This window comes from Artemia sp. Qi Xiang Cuo, chromosome 6 (genome assembly GCF_049724085.1).
Source record: "Artemia sp. Qi Xiang Cuo chromosome 6, ASM4972408v1, whole genome shotgun sequence".
NCBI lineage: Eukaryota > Metazoa > Arthropoda > Branchiopoda > Anostraca > Artemiidae > Artemia > Artemia sp. Qi Xiang Cuo.
In genome coordinates, this window is record NC_142799.1 from 11,185,184 (window position 1) to 11,206,270 (window position 21,087).

The 21,087-nt window shown below is 34.4% G+C and overlaps 1 protein-coding gene and 1 long non-coding RNA gene across 5 annotated transcripts in view; one reads left to right on the forward strand and one right to left on the reverse strand.

The window, feature by feature from the left end:
* Positions 1-5,957: 5,957 nt before the first annotated feature.
* LOC148950862 (uncharacterized) lies at positions 5,958-18,300 on the reverse strand. 3 transcript variants are annotated; one of them, XM_089090052.1, is made up of 3 exons: positions 18,032-18,297; positions 13,345-13,489; positions 5,958-6,628 (listed from the first exon to the last, which is right to left on the reverse strand). In XM_089090052.1, exon 3 carries the CDS (start codon positions 6,626-6,628, stop codon positions 6,029-6,031), a length of 600 nt encoding a protein of 199 aa, XP_088946178.1. In that variant the 5' UTR covers positions 13,345-13,489; positions 18,032-18,297; the 3' UTR covers positions 5,958-6,028. The 3 variants fall into 3 exon arrangements, with proteins under 3 accessions (XP_088946178.1, XP_088946179.1, XP_088946180.1); XM_089090053.1 differs by lacking the exon at positions 18,032-18,297 and adding an exon at positions 17,533-17,997; XM_089090054.1 differs by lacking the exon at positions 13,345-13,489 and having other exon boundaries at positions 18,032-18,300.
* Positions 15,262-21,087, forward strand: part of LOC148950863 (uncharacterized) — a 13,343-nt gene continuing 7,517 nt past the window's right edge. Inside the window, exon 1 of one of the 2 annotated variants that reach the window (XR_016141859.1) lies at positions 15,262-15,315. This is a non-coding gene — a long non-coding RNA (uncharacterized LOC148950863). Of the gene's footprint in view, positions 15,341-21,087 lie in introns of both variants that reach the window. The other variant, XR_016141858.1, reaches the window with a different exon arrangement.

Here is a 21,087-nt window from a genome sequence, read left to right on the forward strand (position 1 = left end):
AGGTTTTGATAAGAATCCAAATTTTTATCTATTCTGGGTAATTTCATGACATCTTTAATGGTCACTGTATTTAGCATCCTTAAATAAGCGCAACCTCTCCACGTGCTATCTAACCTTTTTACTATTATCAGTGAAAAACACCACTCACTGGCCCCTTCTTTAATCACTCCTTTCGCCACTTCCCTAATCTGGTCGTCAAATCAAGATTTTATGCGATATGTGTTCTATAGGGGTATTTTTGGATTGGTGGTCCTTCGTTAGGTATTTTGTGTGTAATTAGGTGTGCCAACCTGTAATCTACTTAATATATGGCAAAAGTGCCTTAAATTCCCATGACATACTTACTACATGGGTCTTAATAATCCCTGGCTAATGGGCTATGTAAAACTACTTTGAAAATTCAATCTTTGCCATTCCATAGTTTTTGTTTGTTTTGTGTTTTCGTTACAAGTTGCCATTGACTTGTCAGATATATGCTCATTTTTGGACTGCTTAAGAATTTTATATCTGTATTTGAGATGTTTGTTGCCATTCCTAAGGTTTCTTAATTTAACTTTTCTTTTTCGTTACTAAAATTAGATAATTTCAGATATTATCTTGGGCGTCAATAACAGTCCTCTCTTTGACAAATGAAACTCAGAGAGGAAAGAAAATAACAAAATGAAAAATAAAAAAAAAAGGTTAAAAAACGAGGATTTTAAGTCTAAGAATGTATTTAAGTCCTCTCTTTTATTATTTCTTGTTATTTTGCTTTTTACGAGAACTGAAGGGTAGTCTTTTATGATATTTATCCTATTATGGCGTTGATTGTTATAAATTTACGATCAAGAGGACATAGGAAAAATAATAGAATTTTTTTTTTAACTTAAAAGTATTTTTAGTCGAATTATGCCAGATATTTGATTCTAATGGTATTGCTAGTAAAATAAAATCTTTCAATAAGTTATCAAGGAATAACTTAATAGAAATTATTCTGGATTGCAAAAACATTACAACATGTAATTCTAAAACTTAATTAACTTACGATGCAGTTTTCATTTTAGCTCAAACAAAATTAATTTAAAACTATAATAAATTTGATAAGAATTCTAAAAAGGATAAGAGATTATATTTATCTTATATTTTACAGCTAAATTTTAGCTGTAAACAAATATAAGATATTAACATACCCTGAATATTAAACCAGCGAAAGTGAAAAATGCCCTTCAAAGTAATTTGATGCATAAGGATAGTCCGATTTTCACAAATAAATTCTCAAAAACGATTGGGCAAATGATTTTTAACTAAAATTTAATACTTAAAAAACTAGACAAGGAGAGCAATTGGAAACCGGCTTATAATTGCGAGGAATTTTTACAATATGTAAATCAAACTTGCGAACATGTTTTAAAAAGGGATTTGTCGATTATAAAGCAACTTGATCTTCAAAATATGATGAAAATGGGGCCTAAATTCCGTCTTTCCTACCATATAAAGCCAGCAAGTATTCTTAGTGGGTTAAATTATGATATAAATTTACTTATTGGTAAATGGTGCAAGACGAAAAAAATTATTAAAGAAAGTTTTCTAAATTGGATGAAATTGATTTTGACTAGTGCACCAAACAATATATTTAAAATTCATTCAAATAAATCTAAGAAAATTCAATATTTTATTATGCTAATATGAAACAAGTAATAGCTAATATACAGAATGAATTTATAATTGTCCCAGATGATAAAGCTATTAATAATTTTTCAATAATTTGTCAGAAACTGTTTTGTGATATTTTATCAAAAGAGTTACTTACAACAAATACATACGAAACAGCTCATCTAGAGGATAACAGTTTAATTGAAAGTATAGGTTAAATAATTTTGAAAGAATTCAATAATAAAATTATTGATAATGATAAAAGTTCCCTTTCTTATATTGGAGGGCAAAATTTTATAAGAATCTACCCGAACCAGGTTTCATTGCTGGGACAGCGAGGTGTCTAACAAGAATTGCGGTCACAGACCTATATTTAATTTTAGGGCAAATTAGAAGTAAATTTAAAGCATATTGCTCTGGAATTGAAATTTTTTCTAGCTTTAATTAATACTAGAGTGTTAATTATTCATTACAAGTGATAGACTCTTTGGCTATGGTTTCTGCTAAAACAGTAGATTTATTGGATTTTACTACGCTGCATACAAATCTTTCACTTGATTTAGTATTTACAAAAAATTGAAAACGGTCTCTAAAAAATCTTTTCTTTTGTCTAATATGGGATTTTTAAAATTTTTTAATTTTAATAAAAAAGCCCGATGAACTAATTTCTTTTATATTATTACTAGTTAAAGATGTTACATCTTGGACATGATATATCATTTATTGAATTTGTTTTGTTCAATACTTTTATAAGGTTTAATAGTAATTTATATAAACAAATTATAGGCATTACTGTCTGCGATAATGCCAGTCCGTTTTTAGTGGGCCTGTTTTTAAGTCAATTAGAATATCAATATATGATAAATAAAAATAGCCCAAGTAATGTAGAATATTCCCTTTTAAATAATAAAAGATATCTGGATGATCTTTTGGTGATAAATTGCTCGGTGTTTATTGAGATTTCGAAAAATATTTATCCACTAGAGTTAATTCTGGAACCTTGCTATGGGTCATGAACCTTTTTTACACTAAAATATTAATATATCGGATAATAACAAATTAGTTTATAAAATATATTATAAAAAAGACGATTTTGATTTGTAAGTAATTAATTTACCATTCCTCGAAAGTAATATACATCCAAATATCCCTTATTTAGCTTTTTATTCCCAACTTTTTAGGTATGCAAAAATTTCCAGTAATAACAGGAATTTTAAAAATGCATATCAAGCGCTTAGCCAAAATTTGATCTTAAGAGGTTTTTCTGCCAATAAAATTAGTTGATAATTTAAGAAATTTAGTTTTCTGTATAACGTACTTTTAGGTAAATATAATAAAACTATAAAAAAATACTAAAGGATATTTTAATACAACTTTTCTTTCATTTTTCTTTTGGGGTTACTCTATAAATACAGGGTTTCCGGACCAGCTAGAAGGGCTTTAAATTTATAATTGGTTCCAGAAGCCAATAAAGCACTTTGTTTTATAACCCATATCTGGCTCTTAAAGTCTGTAATTGTTCCATATTTGTATTTAGGTTACAATGACTTATAGGATTCTAAAATGGATAGAGCTAATCTTATTTTGTAGTTTTTTTTGAATAGTTTTACTAGTAGGTATGTATTTCACAAGTTTTACCTAACATAGGGATACCACAAAGGAGCTTTATGGTAGACACTCTACCTCGCCGGGTAAGGAAATTAAATCATCGAAACCCATTTAGGCAGGTGGTATTCCTCTGAAGAGCCCTAATGAAAGGTAATCACTTGGGAATATTTTGTTAGATTTAAGGTGCTTTTGCTTGAAAATTTACAACGGTTTACATTTATTAATGACGACTTTGCGCGGATTTGGACATTTCAATTTGATTGACGGTTTGGTTATATTGTTTTTCCTAGATAACTGGACAGATAAGTAAGATCAAGATCTCGTTCAAGTGCTCGTTTATCTCAATTACTGGAGTAGGAGGACAGTTTTTTTCTTTTTTTTTCTAACCAAATAATTACCTCTAACACATTTTATAACGGTCTTAAGCAAGGTACAACTTTGTTGATCCTCATAGCCTGGTATTTTCGTTTAAATTCTCCCTATTATTTAACCGAAAATTTTTGGGTTAGTCAAGATTACTCAGTTGCATTTTTTTTACTTAAGGTATGATTTACTGTCTGATTACTGTCTGATTTCATTTATAAGCTTAAAACACGATTAGTGCAATGGTCAGAGTAAATAAACTGCGTTGTCGTTCTTTTTTTAGTGAGTCTTAAATCTTAATTTTCTTTTCAGCAATTTCAGCCTGAATTTCGACTTCTCATTTTTCTTGGCCCCTGTCAATTCCAGTAAAGATTCAACTGAAGCAGAATATGAAAATTTAGTGCCAAGACCTATAACAAACTCAAGAACAAATATTTTGGAAGAAATAGGATCTTCAAAACGTCTTCAGCCACTTTTGGATCATCCCATTATAAGAAGTTTTGTTTCCTATAAATAGCATAAGATTAGTTGGAGTTTGTGGCCAATTATTATTATGTTCCTAATAATGATTGGCACGCTAACCAGCTATGTTGTGCTAACAAAACAAATGTTTAGAAATCAAAAGAATATGACAATCATTCTTGGCAGAGATAATAAGACAGGGATGGATATAGATCTTACAGTAATAATTGTTCTGCTTGGAATCCTAACATTTGGACTTATTTGTTGTGTACTTTTTCAAATCAGCAAAGACCTTTAAAGGTATTGGTGCAGCTTGGAGAATATTACTTCAATTATCCTGATCTTTTTAACAATAACAACAATAGGGGCAAGTAAAAACATACACATATCAGTCACCTCTGCGTCGATAGCAATTTTACTTGCCTCGTTCAAGTTGTTTCTCTTATTGGGATACCATCCAAATTTTTCAATATATGTAGCAGTTTTTGTTGCAGTTTTAAAAAACTCTACAAATTCTACTAGTATATTCTGTTCTGCTTCTTGGCTTCGCATTATGCTTCTACAGTCTGCTTCTTGGCTGCTTCTTGGCTTCGCATTATGCTTCTACAGTCTGCTTCTTGGCTGCTTCTTGGCTTCGCATTATGCTTCTACAGTCTGCTTCTTGGCTGCTTCTTGGCTTCGCATTATGCTTCTACAGTCTGCTTCTTGGCTTCGCATTATGCTTCTACAGTCTGCTTCTTGGCTGCTTCTTGGCTTCGCATTATGCTTCTACAGTCTGCTTCTTGGCTTCTTCTTGTCTTCGCATTATGCTTCTACAGTCTGCTTCTTGGCTGCTTCTTGGCTTCGCATTATGCTTCTACAGTCTTGATGTTTTCGTCGAAGAAAATAATGATGAACTGAACATAATACAAGAAATTACAAGGTTACAAGAAATCAATTGATTCCTTATTTTTAATTATAATCCTCACACCTTTATGAATCAGAGTTACAGCAGTAGCTGCAACCTAGTAAAGAGCGAACCAAGGTCTATAGTAACCAAAAGTTTAAATATGCGTTTTGAAAAAAAAATGCCTAGTGAAAAAAATTACCATCTGACGATGATTAAGGAAGGGTAACTCTTATTTCGATTCATCTTGAAAGTAAAAGTTTAATGCAAAAATACATTTATGCTAATTTTGAAAAAAAAACAAAGCATCCCAAAAATGGCGTCAGATCCAAATGAAAAGTGTGCCGTTGGATTCAAAATGGTCCAAACCCTTGTAGTTGTAAATTACAGTTCCCCACCTTGAACAACAATGAAAATCCCTTTTTTTGCATAAGTAGGACTGATCTGTCTCCCGGTTACTTTTTTTTCTAGCAGGGCTAAAGGGTGACCAGAACATCATAAAGAGATTTCAAATAGCTACTTCAAACGAAAATTAAATTTACTAGTGCCCTTTTTAAGTTACCAAAAAGATTGGAAGGCAGAAAGCACTCCTCCCAAAAAACCGCCCCCCCCCCCAAGTCATAAAATCAAAATTTTGACAAAGCCATATTATTCAACATAGTTGATAGTCACTTGTTCAACATAGTCGGTGAGGATATGATCCTCCATAGTCCCTGGGAAAAGGGCCATCGACTGTATCAAGCGTATCGGTATAGGGCGTATCCACATCACGCTTATAGGTATGGGCTAAATTGTATCAGGTCTAGTGGTATCGCACATTTCAAGGTCGGGGATATCAGTACCTGGTGTTTTTCCGACCATGGTTTTCCAATGTTTGATCGATTTCGAGCTGAGAATTTCTTATGATTTCAGGGTGAAATTTTGCAGGGGAGAGATTTTTCATGAGTAGGATTTTCCAACTTACACTGATTAAGGAATATTATAAAGTAAGTCAAAAAGGTATTATGAACCGTTTTAATCCGTAGTCAGAATTCAGCTAACTATAATATTTACAACATTTGCCTATATACTAGCAATTCATTCCTTCTTCACTCGGCGGGCACTCTTGTGTGACGTCAGCCCAAGCGACAGGTCACGTAAGCCATTAATTGGTACATTTGAGTTCAGCCCATTGGAAAGGTCAAGTAAGCCATTAATTGGTACATAACAGTTCCTCCCTTTCCTCAGAGTTTGTAAAGCTTCAAATGTTTGTGTTACATTAAACTTGGCGAGCATATCATTCGATAGCTTTGTTCCCTCTGGGATTATGATTCTTTTGCCATCGTTACTGGTGAAAACTATTTCATTTGTCGGTAAAGTTGGTAGTGGGGGAGCAGGAGGTGTGTAGTCAAACATTTTTCTAAGGGACTCGCGCTGTTTCCTCCGTACAACTGCCCCTGGACGTTTCGTTTTTGGCTTCGTTGGTGTCAGAAATGGGATCTCTGTAGTATTATTCATGGCCGATAAAGCTGGCCGGAGCTCATCAGTGGTGCCGGATGCTTCCTCGATTGGCTCGAGTTCTGGAAGGTCCTCAAAGTCCTCGGAAAAAACCTCGGCGATACCAAAAAGCTTCGCAAACGTATCGTCTATTTGAAAGTCCCTGTCTTCCAACAGGATGATTTCTGCATCGTCTGCCATCTAAAAAAGAATAATATTAACACACATATTTACATACTGAGCAACGCCTGCTGCTTAGAGGCACGAGAGGGTGTTCACGTTAGCATTTAAAAAGGGCTCATTCAATTGGAAATTGAAAGGGCTATTGCCGTTTTTAATACTCGAAAGTAATTGGAAGGCTTGACATTTTTATAATAAAGGTTGATGTGGGTACAATGTATTATTATTATTATTTTTTTTTTTTAGACCAGGGCACTTTGTATCGAAGGAGTTGTCTTAGGAACTTCGAAAAGGGCTCATTCGATTGAAAGTAGAAAGGGCTAATGCCGTTTTTTAATAGTCGAAGGTGATTGGAGGGCAACTAGTCCCCTCCTATGCCCACCCTCCCATTTGCCCATTATATTTAAAAACTAAGTGTTGCCTTGAGATTAATTCAAAATGCACTGTGTTAATGCTAATTCCCAAGAAGGCATCTCAACAGTATTCCAAGTACGACTGAGGGTATTATGTTCAAACTTTTGGGGCTACTTCTACTCTTAAAATTTAACCAAATCAAAATAGCGTAAGTGTATCCAAGCTATCAAAGAAAGTAAACATTTTTTTTTTAGAATGGTATCAAGTTTTTTATTTCAGGTCAACTGGAGGAGGTGTGCAACTAAAATGAACACTACTATTTGTGTTCAGATTTTTAGAAGGGTGTATGTTGTTAAAATTGCTGAAAATTTTTTTCCAGCATACAAACTGCAGGCCAAACTATAAAGTCTTAAAAAAACGAAAAGATTTAAAGAATTAGTTTCTTTTTCCCTGGAAAAACTATGTCAATACAAAACAAACAGAAATTAATTAAAAAAACCGTTTCCACAAAATAAATTTCTCAAAGAAAAGTAAAGAACCCCATTTAACCAAAAATGAGCAAAAATGAAATCAAATAATCTACCAAGCGTAAAACTACCACAAATCAGCATTGATAAATAAATGAAACCCAAAACGAACAGAAATTACAATAAATAACCGAGTCAATTTGTAAAACTTTTAACTGTTGAACAAAATGGCTATCTAAAAATTTCGATTGGATGTGTTTGGGAAAAAGGTGGGCGTGAGAGGGGTTAGTTCCCCTTAAATCACTTTTGACTATTAAAAAGGGCATTAGCCCTTTGAATTTCCAATCGAATGAGCCCTTTTTCAAGTTTCTAGACAAAATTTTCAATAAAAACCTTATATGCCCCCGAGGCATAACACAACCCTTACCATGAGGGCTGTCGGGGGTGGGGGGATTTTCATCCTCTTAGATATAATTTCTGGATCTTTCAACTACATTGAACAAAATGGCTATCTCAAAATTGTGATTGAATGTGTTGTAGGAAAAGGTGGGCGTGAGAGGGGGGTTAGTTGCTCTCCAATCACTTTCAACTATTAAAAAGGGCACTAGTCATTTCACTTTCCAATTAGGTGAGACCTTTTTGAAGTTTCTACGACAACGCTTTCTATAAAAAAAAAACCTTATATGCCCCAGGGCATAACTTACAACCCGTGCCCTGAGGGCTTTTGGGGGGTTGTCAACCTCGAAGACCTATTTTCCAGAACTTTCAACTGTGTTGATTAAAATGGCTATCTTAAAATTTTGATTGGATGTGTTTGGGGAAAAGGTGGGCGTGTGAGGAGGGTTAGTAGCCCTCCAATCACTTTCGACTATTAAAAAGGGCACTAGCCATTTGAATTTCCAATCTAACGAGCCCTTTTTGAAGTTTCTACGACAACGCTTTCAATAAAAAACCTTATATGCCCCCAGGGCACAGCTTACAACCCTTGCCCTGAGGGCTGGGGGGGAATGCCCTCCTCAAAAACACGATTTCTATCTCTAAAGCAACTATGCTAAACAAAATGGCTATCTCAAAATTTTGATTGAGAGTGTCTGGGGAAATGGTGGGCGTGGAAGGGGTGTTAGTTGCCTTCCAATCACTTTCACCTATTGAAAAGGGCACAAATCACTCCAATTTCCAATCGAATGAGCCCTTTTCGAAGTTTCTACGACAACTCCTTCGATACGAAGTGTCCTGATGTAAGACCAAGAACCAAAAATAAATAATACATTGTGCCCACATCGTTCTTTACTTACGCAGCGCTATGGCGCTGCCTATGATAAACTACAAAAAAATTGAACTCAAGTGCCAATTGAGCTCTACGTCCCTTTAAATATTCGATGTTTGTTTAGTTTCTGCCCAATTATGATTTTGTTTTTCTAGTTTGCTTTGTATCTTTAAGCGCCTTCTGCTTATGGAATATTAAAATCTTTTTTGATCATCAGCAAATAAGCATTGTCTAAATAAGCTATGTGGACAGCTCATGTCAGTTCAAATTACTTGCTATTTGAATTATTGGTCGATTCTTGATTATGATGTTTGAAGAGTTCTCCTCTTGTTTCCGTGCACTAGTTGTGAATAAGGCGTACAGTTGGGATCCGTAAAACGAAGCACACCTAACAGCTTTGTTAACTACGGTCACCTGCGTTAAAAAAAATTATTAACACTTATTCAGTCACGCCAAAAAAAAATTATTCATAGCACAGAAAAAAAGCTTTTAAGTGCGTTTTTATCAAGGCTAGATATACAGTATACATGCTGTTTAAAGGCTTATGCAAGTTTTTAAATATCCAAAAATTTTTTGAAAACGTACATATTTTTCTTTCTTATACTGGGTATTTTTAAAGTTGATGCTCTGTGGTGTTTTACATGTCTTATTTTAAGGGGGTGAGATATTGTTGTCAACAAGACGAAGTGCACTTCATTAGAAGAATAATAATTATTTTCACTATGTATGTGAGAAGTTTTTTCTCTGCTGTAATCTGGAAAGTCAACTTCGTGCTTTGTTTGGCAAAACATGAAACTCTAATGTGAAAGTTCTGTTAGCCAACTCGAGTCAAATCCTTATTTTTATCTATTCCTTACAAAGTATTTTCATTTTCTTTTCTTCTTCCTAGTGAAAGCAGCCGCCCTATATGCAGTCAAATCTTGATTTATTTATGAGCCACACTGCCATATTTCAAATAATGTTTAATAATTCTGTGTTGACACGTGCGTTATTGTTCTGTTTTCCTTTCTTTTTCGAGTTGGTACAAATTGACTGGTTTCTATTATTATTTGTTTCTTACCAACGTCGTCTTCCCTTTTAATGAAAATATGAGAATGGTTTCAATTCCGATAGTACCCAACCAGGTGAAAAACCCCATTTATTTTGTTGATAGATTGTGCGACAGACCTACACAGGAGCTTAAAAATTATGAATATCCTGAAACTATGAGCTTCAATATTCCATAGATCCCTCTAATCATTGACAGCTTCTATATTCATAAAATAAACCTGTCGTTAAATGAAAGGTGCTCATCGAGAAGAACTTCCCGGTTCACGGTTAAATGTGATGTTATGTGATACACATCACATAAACTTCATAATTTCGCATAAACTTCACATTTAAATCCTCTGAACTTCACAATTTTATAATGTAGTCTTAGTATAGCCCCTTTTTTACTTGGAATACGACACAAGGCGCAAAGCTCAAAACCGGCCCTGAAAAACACACTAAAAATGAAAACTTATATTTTGAAAGGATTCGGGGTAATTTAGTTTACGTCAAAACAGTTTTAATGTCAGCTGGAGCAACAATTTGCAAATCGCATCTTGTCCAAAATAGTAATTTTAATAACGATAGTATTAATTTATTTTTTACTCATTATTTTACTAAAGCGATAAAAAAAGAAAACAAAAATCACCAAAAGACACAAAGGTCATTAAAAGCACCAAAATACACAAAAACACGGCAAAATGAGCCTGATTAGGAGAATTAGCGGATAAGACGATAATGATACATCATTTAATAATTTAGAACTAAGCGTTTGAAATATTTAAATGATATCCCCTGCTGAATATAAACCATTCAATTACTATTACTAATATTAGTAATTTACTAGTATTATATTTACTAGAATTACATAGTTTATTATAATTAGCTTATTATTTTTTAGACTGTGAAAAGTGTATTCACCTCGAAAATTCCCCCTCCTCTTAAAATTCTTCTCCACAGGAAATTTCCCCCTTACCCACAGAAAATTCTCCCTGGAAATCCCCCCCGGAAAACTTCACCAAGAAAATTTTCCTCCACAGAAGACTTCCCCCAAACCTCCCCTCTTATGGAAAATTTACTCGAAACCCTCCCCCCCAGTAGAAAATTCCCCCCGATACAAAATTGTGAAGCTAAAGAGAAAATATGACATATAAAAACCACGAAAACAGACGGAATTTTGGAATATTCTACCTCTATTCCAAAGTCAGAATGTATGGGGTAGAATATCCTGTAGTATTTATTTTCACATTTTTATGTATTTTAATTCTTTTTTCGTGACTTTGGGGGTTGAGATATCAAAGCAGGGCAATATAAAGGTTAAAGAAAATAATTTCAAAATATGAAACTAGTGGCAACTACGGAAGAGTCGCCCTGCAATGGAGGTGCACAGAGATAACAGGCCCCCCCTCCCCACCAACGTAAAGCCTCTGACGACAGCTATGGTACATAATATCAGTTCACCCTTCTGATCGAGAGCACGTCCACTAGGTCTACATCAGATGGTTTTCCAGTCTGAAGTACCTTTACTTGTATGAAATACGCGACTTTTCAGGAATGAATATGGAACCCTATGATACAACTTCCCTCGCAACTGGTAAACTGAATATGCAGTTTTATGGTACTTTTAAATCGATTAACAATCTCAGAATTTGTAATGAAAAACAATTTGGTCCACTATGGGGTAAAATTATAGTTTGGTGTCATAAAACGCTACTTGGTCATTGTAGAACTGTTAATTTCAGTTTGAATGAGTCCCCTTCAGATATCCTAAGATCATTAGCTGGACATAATTAGCACCCTCTGAAAAAAGCGAAAAAACAACAACAACAAAATGAAATACGTACCAATGAATTTTCTTCTGGGAAAAACAAAATGCAATATTTCATATTTTTGTAGATAGGAGATCCAAACCTTCGCAATATGGCTCTCTAATATATTGAATCTAATAATGTAATTTTTATTAATATCGCTTGCCTTTTTGAGTGCTTTCCCAATTTTTCTAGAAGTACATAAAATTCTTCAGGTGTGTGGCTTTCGGCGTGTAACATTAAACTTAATGAACTTTATATATTTGGAATCACCATAAAAAGCACATTCTTTTAATTCATTAAATAAAAAAAACAGGTTTTCAACTGAAGGTAAGGAGCAACATTGAAACATAAAAGAAACAAATTATTCTGTATATTAAAAGGGCTACCACTTCCTCAACTCTCGCTCTTCACGCTAAAGTCTTGGAGTTCTTTAAAAGTACTTTAAAAATACTCATTCATAGTCAACGGTTCTTGTGTTTGAGATGTCTTTCCCAAAGAATTGTGACAGAAGGCTAAACTTTAGCACAGTGACTCGTTCTAAGAAACTGATTGAAAATACTTCTATCACCGACATAAAAAAAAAACAGCATAAAATGGTCGCAAAAACTGGGATATAATTAATATAAAGCTCATTTTCTATAATAACCCCGGTTTCAACCAATTTTCGAATAACTCAGCTTGAGTTTCATTTTAATATCCTAAAGAACCTGAGACTGGAAAACACAATGTGATCTACAAACAGTGTGATCAATGGAATCTACTAGCAAAAGGAATGTGCTTGCAGAACAAGAAGAGGTTATGTACTTTGAGAAACAACCGTATATTTAAAAAAGAGGCCTATTACTGGGAAGAACATGACAGACCTACTGTTAGGACTAGGACCTACAGACCTACTACTTGGCTAATGAGAAGCAAATCATCTACTTTTACTACTACTGACAGCTCACCGCAGCACCAAGCCGCATGAGGCCAACACAGCTGCGCAAGCTCCTCCTCCATCCCAATTTATTCAAAGCTTCCCTCTTTACACCATCCCAGTTACTTCTCACTTCCCTTAAATCTTTTCTTAAGATATCCTCTCACCCAAATCTTGGACGACCTGGTTTTTGTTTGGCCTCAGAAGGCTGGCCGACAATTACGACCTTTGGCAAACCGTCATCCTGATTTCGCAGAAATTGTACTAGTCATCTCAGCCTCTCTCTCTCTCTCTCATTACAGCTCTAGAAAGTAGGATTGAATCGCACATTTCGTAGAGCTTACTGTTTGAGATATAGTCAGTAAGTCGGGCATAAAAATCAATTCATAGGCAATCTGTCTCAAAATCATCTAACAAATCGTCCTTTGTTAATTTTAATAAGACCCAACCCTGTGTAACTCTAGATTTAATACAAAACCAGCTACTAACATAATTTTTAGCCGCAGCAATTGCTGAAGCTGTTCCATCAGCTGAATCAAACGCTCGCTAATATTCTATAAACCTGAGGAATAAAGGGGTTTGATGACTCAGGAGCCTCTCAATCATTAATGCAAGAGCGTAAATTTAATTGACTCATCCTCTCGCCTTCCTGAAACCATATTGTTCTTATCTTAAAACTTTATCTACAGCATCTCTAAGTCTAAAAAGTACCATCACACTAAGATATTTCTAATGCCACTATAATTACTTCACTCATCCTAATCACCTTTCTTAAAGAGGAGTTTAATCAAAGTTTTCCCAAAATGGCTAGGTACCTTAACCAAAAATAATATTTATAATTTTCAGTAGCTTAAATCTAACTTCTTAACTACCATATAAAAAAACTCACTTACCACATTATAAATACCTAGGATCTTATTATTTTTTAATCCTGCTTGTATATATTGATTCTCATTGTCGCTAGTCTTCTAACCACAGACGATATCAGTCTCTTCTTAACCTAGTCACCATGCAAGTCTTTGAAGAACTCAGGAACCTCTAGGAATAAAAACCAGTGGTGAAATGGGAAGTCTCAGTACAACAAAGTGGAGCTGCCGTTTAGAAACCGCCAAAGCCTTATTAAATAATTATGAAGCGATTAAATTGGCTTTGGATTAATGGGTCACGAAAAATATGCGACTGAAGCGCTAGAACTGATAATTCTGATTAAACGTGAATTTACAATATTATTACAAACATTTCACTCTGTCTTAGCTATTGTGAATGAACGTAGTAAATAGTTTCAAACAAAAGATTTAACTCTGTCTCAGGCATGTGATTTAATAACAAGTACAATTCAATAATTTGAAATAAATAGAAGTGATTGCCAAACTAATGGATTATTAAAAATTGGGACCACACTGTGATTTTCCAATGGCTGGTTGGCTGTCCTATCATAAGTATCTAGCTATACGAATGAGGATATCTAGGACTTGGATCATTTCCCATTGATGAGTTTAGGTGTTATGCTGGAATATATATTGTTGTGCTTCCAGTTCAATATGAATTTGCAGAAATAAGTCCAAAATGAAATATAATCTTTCCTCACATCTGCTTCATAACCAAGCGTATATATGAAAATAGGATATGAGTGCCAATATAACTAAATTTTGTATAAAATGTTTAAGGATGAGTTTATTGCGTCTGTCACAACAAGTTGGAGCTCTTGATAATTGTCTAGCCTTTTCAGAAAACATGAGGTGGTGTAACCTTAAGCCAATCCTCCGAGCCATGTTTTGAACTCCCTCTAGATTTGCCACTAAAGTTCTTGCATGGAGCCTTGTTTTTAGGCCACCCACATCCAACACAAAGTTCGACAGGGGCTGTGCAGATTATCGTGTTGAGTGTCGTGTTGAAATCGGGCGAATGCATTCTCAGAACCCGTGTTCAACCATACTATTCTGGCGCGTTACAATTTTAAGGAACCCGTGTTCAACATGCTTGGCACCCGTAAGATGAAAACGCTTTAAAGTTTTGCTGGGTTGAACACGGAGAGTCTAAAAACAATTTTATCAAACCCGCTTAAAGACGCTTCAAACCCAGTACCTGGAAACACACCTCAGGTTGTATATGCTACTATCCCGTGATCAATTGCGCTTGTGAGTGAAGCTCTAAAAGAATCTTTGACGACTTTGCCCGGTCCGTCCCATGTATTTCGTTGGGATGTATATACAACATTCTCATCAGAATATCTATAGAGAATCCAACTGACTTCCTGTAGAATAAGAAAGAAAAAATTGCTGTTTTTTTTTCTTCTGGATCACAGCCACCTTTCTTTCTTTTCTCTTCTGTTTTACGTTTAAGCATTTTATCTTGAATGAAATTTAACAGGAAAAAATAGAACTTCAATTCACCTACTTTTCTGACAGGATTAAACAACGCCAGAATTAACACAGTTTTGGGTTTTAAGACACCCACTTTTGGACACCTTGGTACGGCATGCGGAATTTACCCCAGGTATTGTGGCCGAATATGGGAGTTCGCTATCCCGCAGGATGAAAAAATACTAACAGCAAACTGATGAAGATGGCACGTCTCGGAAGCTGCCAAAAACAAGCAAATAATAAGAGAATACAATAAAGCGAGTTTTCTAGTATTCGTATTTAGGCGTAGGCTTTCAGACAAAATTGAACAAAATTCCAGAGTTAATCACCTTAAAGCCTGATCCAATCTGATATTTTTGGTAAAAGTATTAATTAAGGTCAGACATTATAAAAACATACACTGCCATCTGACAGAGCTTTTATAATCCACCAGAAGCCACATAGGTTCTTATATTGAAACTGCTTGCTTTGGCTAAACGTGGGCCAGTCTCCCCTATACCAGTTTGATATTTAATTTTGCCCAACTGTAAACTTTTGAATTGAATTCTTAGAAGAAGCTGTTATCTAGCCGTACTGTGATTTGTGTCAACTCACTTTTTTATGTTTTCTGGAAATTGGAAGTTGTATAGTGGGCCTCTTATATTATACTGTTGCAGGAAAAGTAGAACATGGAAAATGATAAAGGCCGAGTTTTAGCGAAATATAGAATGACTAGTTTCTAAAGACCTATATTCAAAGGACCTCGGGAAGTATTAGTAAGCCCCCCCTCCATCACAGAAGTGGCTGCCCCCCTCTACACAAGATGCTGCCTACGCCCATGGACAGAAGGACCCTGGGTCTCCCAAGATTTTTTTCTGGTGCCCTCAATCTGTTTTTTTCTTGTTTTTACTCCTTTTTTCAAAATAAGACTGTCAATTTGGTCAATTATTTGTGCCCTTGTTGCATTGGGCCCTCCCCAAGATTTTGCTCTAAATCTACCTTTGATTCCATCAAAAGCCATTAAGCAAAACTGGATTTCTTGATGAAAAAAACAACAACAAAAAACAAGAAATGCAATATTAGAGCTATATGTTAGACTGAACCATCACATTGGATAGAGTAAATTGCTAGAAATGTGAATCTGATTTTTGAAAGGAGTGTAAAATAAGAAATCCAATGGAACCATTTTTATTTCATTAAGAGGTTTCCTTCTGAGAAGCTTATAATCTAGAAGGTTACCTTTCTGACTTTATGATATTCAGAAATTTTCTAGTAATTTTACTTTCTGGGCTCCTCTAATTCTTATCCCAATTTTTTGACTTTTTATATATAACTAGGGCCCTGACAAGTATAGGCTGATTATAAAAAGTTAGAGCTGTTCTGGTGCTGTGAGATGGTTTAGGGTGTCTGTTCTGTCATAAGTTCCCTTTTCTGCCTATATCCCTAACAAAGAAATCCTGCTTCTGTGGCATCAGGGTGGACCTTTCATAAATTTCCTTAACCAAAACCATGATTGCTAACTGTGCTGCAGGATGATCTTTAAGAGTGACACCCCTCAAGAAAATTATAGTCTATTTAATAACACAGCATTTGCACTGGATTCTGATTAATGGACAATTCCTCTGAGTGTGGTATGTTTTCGTGGGCTTTTTTGGGCCAAATAACCTCTTCCTAGCTAATTTGTCTACTATGGGTCGCCTTCCCATAGTAGCATAATATTTATGGGCATGAATTTATAATGAATTGGAGGTAATATGCTTGAGATTATCTGTGCAGGATTTGATTCTTGTTGATAGATGAACATTTCCAAGTGAGGAAAACAATGTTGTGATCAACATGGGCCCAGGATTGCACAAAGCCTCTATTCATACTGGACATTCCAGGGACTTTAGGGTTTCCAATTCTAAGCTGGCTTAAGTGCTTTGGGTAGGCTTGAGAGAATGTGTCAATTGCTGTCCTGCACTGGTTCTGGGCCAGTTACTTTTCCTGAGGCTATTATAATTTCAGTGATTTAAAGAATATGAAAATTATAGCCTAAAATATTATAATATAAAAAAAAAACTATTACATTGAGATATCAGTTGACAAATTCAGACACTTCAAACTGGAATTATTAGCAGTGGCATAATTTTGTCAAAGTCCTGGGGGGGGGGGCAAATTTAGAGCCAGAATTCCCAAATCAAGTGAAAATGACTGTAAAAACTGAAAAATGAGCCATTTGGTACCATGAAAGTACTATAAAGATACTTTATAGTACTATAAATTTAAATATATACTAAAGAAAACTGATCTGTTTCTGTTGATGCTTAAATTATGTTGGCTTATCTTAGTTTTGACAAGATTTTTGAAGAACCTAAATTTCAGCTGGGGGGGGCAAAGTGTGGGAGGGGAAGTTGCCAAAAGTTGTGGCAGGATCATAATTAGATACTAGGGCATAAAGGAGTGCTGTTTATAATGTTACAATTGAAGTTCACTGTCTATTAGTGTCTATTGTTAATCTAAAGGTGAAAGTTAGCAAGGGTAACTACCTTCTGGGAATCTGTGGCTTTGGTTAACTCTAGAATGAGAATTAGAGAGAAAATTTGAAGTAGAATTTGAATAATAAGTTGGAAAGTCTAAAGCTTGATAATGTAGAAGATGGATGGAATAATTTTAGGAAAATAGTTTGTGAAGACACTGATGGTGTGATAGTGAAGAAAGATAGAAATACAGTTAGGAATATTAGCAAAAATGCCTTACATTTAATAGAGAAACTCAACTTGGTGTTCCTTGATGTGGGCTTTGAAGTTTTGGTACTTGCATCCTAATTTGTGGCTTAGATCAATATGTGGGAATTTTTTGGCATATTGCTGTGTGTAGTGGGTTCAAAGATAATTTCTTAAACCACATTGGCCTGACATTCACATAAAGAAAGAAAAACGAACAAAAATGGGGTTTTCCCTGTTCTCCTGCTGTGAAAAGAGGAGTTGTCACTTCTCTAGTTGATTGAGCATTGAAAGTTTGTTCAACACGCTTCTTCGATTTAGAGCTCAACCACATTAGAGATATTTTATTTGGGAATGGTTATCCAATTAGTTTAATAAATTTTGTAATTGCAAAACGCATTAAAAGATTATCAGATAGCTACACAGAAAACCCAAATCAAAGGGAAAATTCAGTTTATCTTGGTCTCCCATACGTTAAAAGGGTTTCAGACTACATTTCAAAAAATCTAAGCAAAAATAAGATTTACACTTACTATAGACACAGAAAACTATCAGGTCCCAAATTTATCAAGGTAAAGACCATATCCCGATAAGTGAAAACTCCGGTGTCTACAGAATTCTTTGTTTGTGTGGTCTTTGGTATATTGGAAGAACTGATCAGCAACTAACAGATAGATTAACTCAGCACTCTATTTCAATTAATAATACACTTAAAAAGAAGAAAGAACCATGAAAATTTTGACTCTGCTGTTGCAGAGCACATTTTTGAAAACCCAGACCATACTATTCTGTTTAATCAAGCTAGCCTAATTTTGTATGACAAAGGTATTGCCCAGCACTACAGAGAAGCTGTTGAAATTTATAAATACCAGCATTTAGGTCTAGCTTTGAACAGGGATTCAGGTGATTTAAGAATAAATGAGTCATATTTCGGTTTTCTCAAAAGAGAAGCCGATACTTTAGTAATCCCTGAAATAAACCTTGAACCACTTTCCCAGTCATATAATCAAACACGTGAACAACTCCTTAGGTCTCAAAGGGTGTCTGAGTGATAGATCATGTGAAAATAAGAAGTATTTAGTAAAAGTAGGAGGATCAAAAGATGAATTAAAGAGGTGTGAAGTGGTGGCCATAGATAAAATTGCTGATGATCTGGAAGATGCACCCAGATGCCATTCTAATAAAATATTGTACCGACGTGTTTATAAATTCTGAGGGAGTAGTCAATCTGGACTTGTCCCAGTTAAAGAGAGTTGGGCAGAACATTTTAAGAATGTGCTAAACCTGTGATAGAGCTACAGGGAAAGGTATTGAAAAGAATGAAGAAGTTTGTAACACTTTAAATGTGAAGGAACATTTCTTTTTTAAGGACTAGTAAGTGACAATACTAAAAGGATTAAAATATAATAGGGTTCTAGGTGCTGATAGCATGGTAAATAAATTTTTAAATATGGTGGTTATGAAGATAGAGATAAATTACTGAAGACCATGAGTGTGATATTGAAAAAGTGGAAGTGCCTAGCATTTTTAGGAAAACTCTTATGAAACTCCTCTATAAGATAGGTAATAAGAGTGAGTGTGGTGTGTGGTAATTACAGAGGCATTAGCTTGGTTTCTGTAAGAAGTAAATTTCTTAGTATGATGATAATTTTTAGACTTTGAGATGCTGTAGATAAAACACTGTGGTTTTAGGAAGGGGAGAGGATATGTTGACAAAAATTTTACTCTTAGACCAATTATTGAGATTTGCCTGAGTCATCAAACCCCTTTAGCTCTCAACTCTATAGATTCTCAATTAGAGTAGTGAAATTCTCTAGACTTAAATTATCCTGATGGTTTAAGCATCCTAGACAAAATGTTAGTAAAATGAACAAACTTTTATAGGTTTCAAGTGTTCAGGGTGCAAGAATAGTCTTGAAAATTAACGTTAAGAACAACTAAGTTACTAAGACTGAATAAGTAAAGACGAATAGATGATACAGGGTAACAAGAAGATTGATCAAATGGACAGCTTTACTTACCTTGGTAGTATTAAGAGTAAAGACTGCAGATGTAGGGAAGATGTTAAAAGTAGAATAGCCATGGCCCATGGTGTTTTTTCACAGTTGAAAAAGTTTGGAAGAATAGGAAGATAAGTCTGCAAATCAATGTAGAAATTGGAAACTACAGTGATGACAGTGGTCAAATATGGTTCTGTAGCTTGGACACTCCAAAAGTTCAAGGAGGATGCCCTAGATGTTTTCCAGAGAAATTGCCTACAGATTGTTTTGGGTAGCAAACTGACTGACTGTATTTTAAAGAGTAAACTGTACAAAAAACGTGGTTCAACCTTGCTCTCTAGGGCTATCATGAGAGAAATGTTGAGATTATTTAAATTTCAATTCTAATTTAATATTCATAAGTTTATTTAAGTTCATTAGTTCAAAAGTTTATTTATTATATCACATTCACAAATAAATACATAAATTAAACAGCACCTTTGTGCTGGAGATAACCTATGAAGGTTTGCGATTGCGCGAAAGTCCACGTAACTATTTACCTATTAACTCAACTATTTACTTAAACCTCAACTATTTCTCATCTTCCATTAGTTCATCCATTAATAAATAAAAATGTTTAGTTAACCAACAGAATTAGAATAAAGCTAAACAGTTGTTATATTCAACGCCAAACTGTTAACAGTATTTTATTTTCAGAGAAGTGCAAGTAATACATTGCACTTTGTCTGCCCAGTAAAGCAGACAAAGCAGGATAGTCTGCTTTACTAGGTAAGTAAAGCAGACTATCCATTAGTCTGATTGAAGACTAAATCAGACTAAAAAATGTCTTACGCTTTATTGGCAAGCTTTTGTTCTTTCTTAAAGATTATGTTCACTATGTAATTTTTAGGATGTTATTTTTCTGCTTTCCTACGGTTTTTGTATATCAAAAAAAAAAGACAATTTTGATATCATTCCATAAATGATATTCAATTCTATCTATCTGCCGAATTATATTTTTGAAATTTGGTGTAGAAGATTTTAGATTAAAAATATGCTGGAAATTGATTAAAAATCGTTGAAAAAAGGGCCGTTTCCCGATTTTTTAAGTAAGTTTAGAATGTTCCTAAAGAAAAATTCTAAGCAATATCATAATTATGGCTCGGTGAATGGATAGATCTGCAACTAATGAATCCAATTATATAAGCATTTTGTTCTTTTTGTGCAAGTTACAACTGCAAGATTGTCGTAAAACTGCGTTTTTCAGAGTGGACATAAACCTTAAGACAAGCTTATATTATCACTGTGAAGAAGTAAAACAGCCAATAAGCACTCAATTGTGATTATCCTTCTGGAGAAAAAAAATATGAGTTTAGTCTCTGGATGGAGTGGGGATTTCTAAAACACTATTTTAAGTAACTTTAAATGATATATCTGATTAAAAATGTAGCTAAATTTACGGCTTGGATTTTTGGATTCTGAAGCTTAGAAATTATTTATAAATCTGGCATTTGAGTATCTAGGCTATTTTTCTTGAAATTCAAATTGTTTTGTTAGATTTTTTTTTCTCTAAAGTCTTACAATGCAAAAAGGGAGCTTCCCTTTTTGTT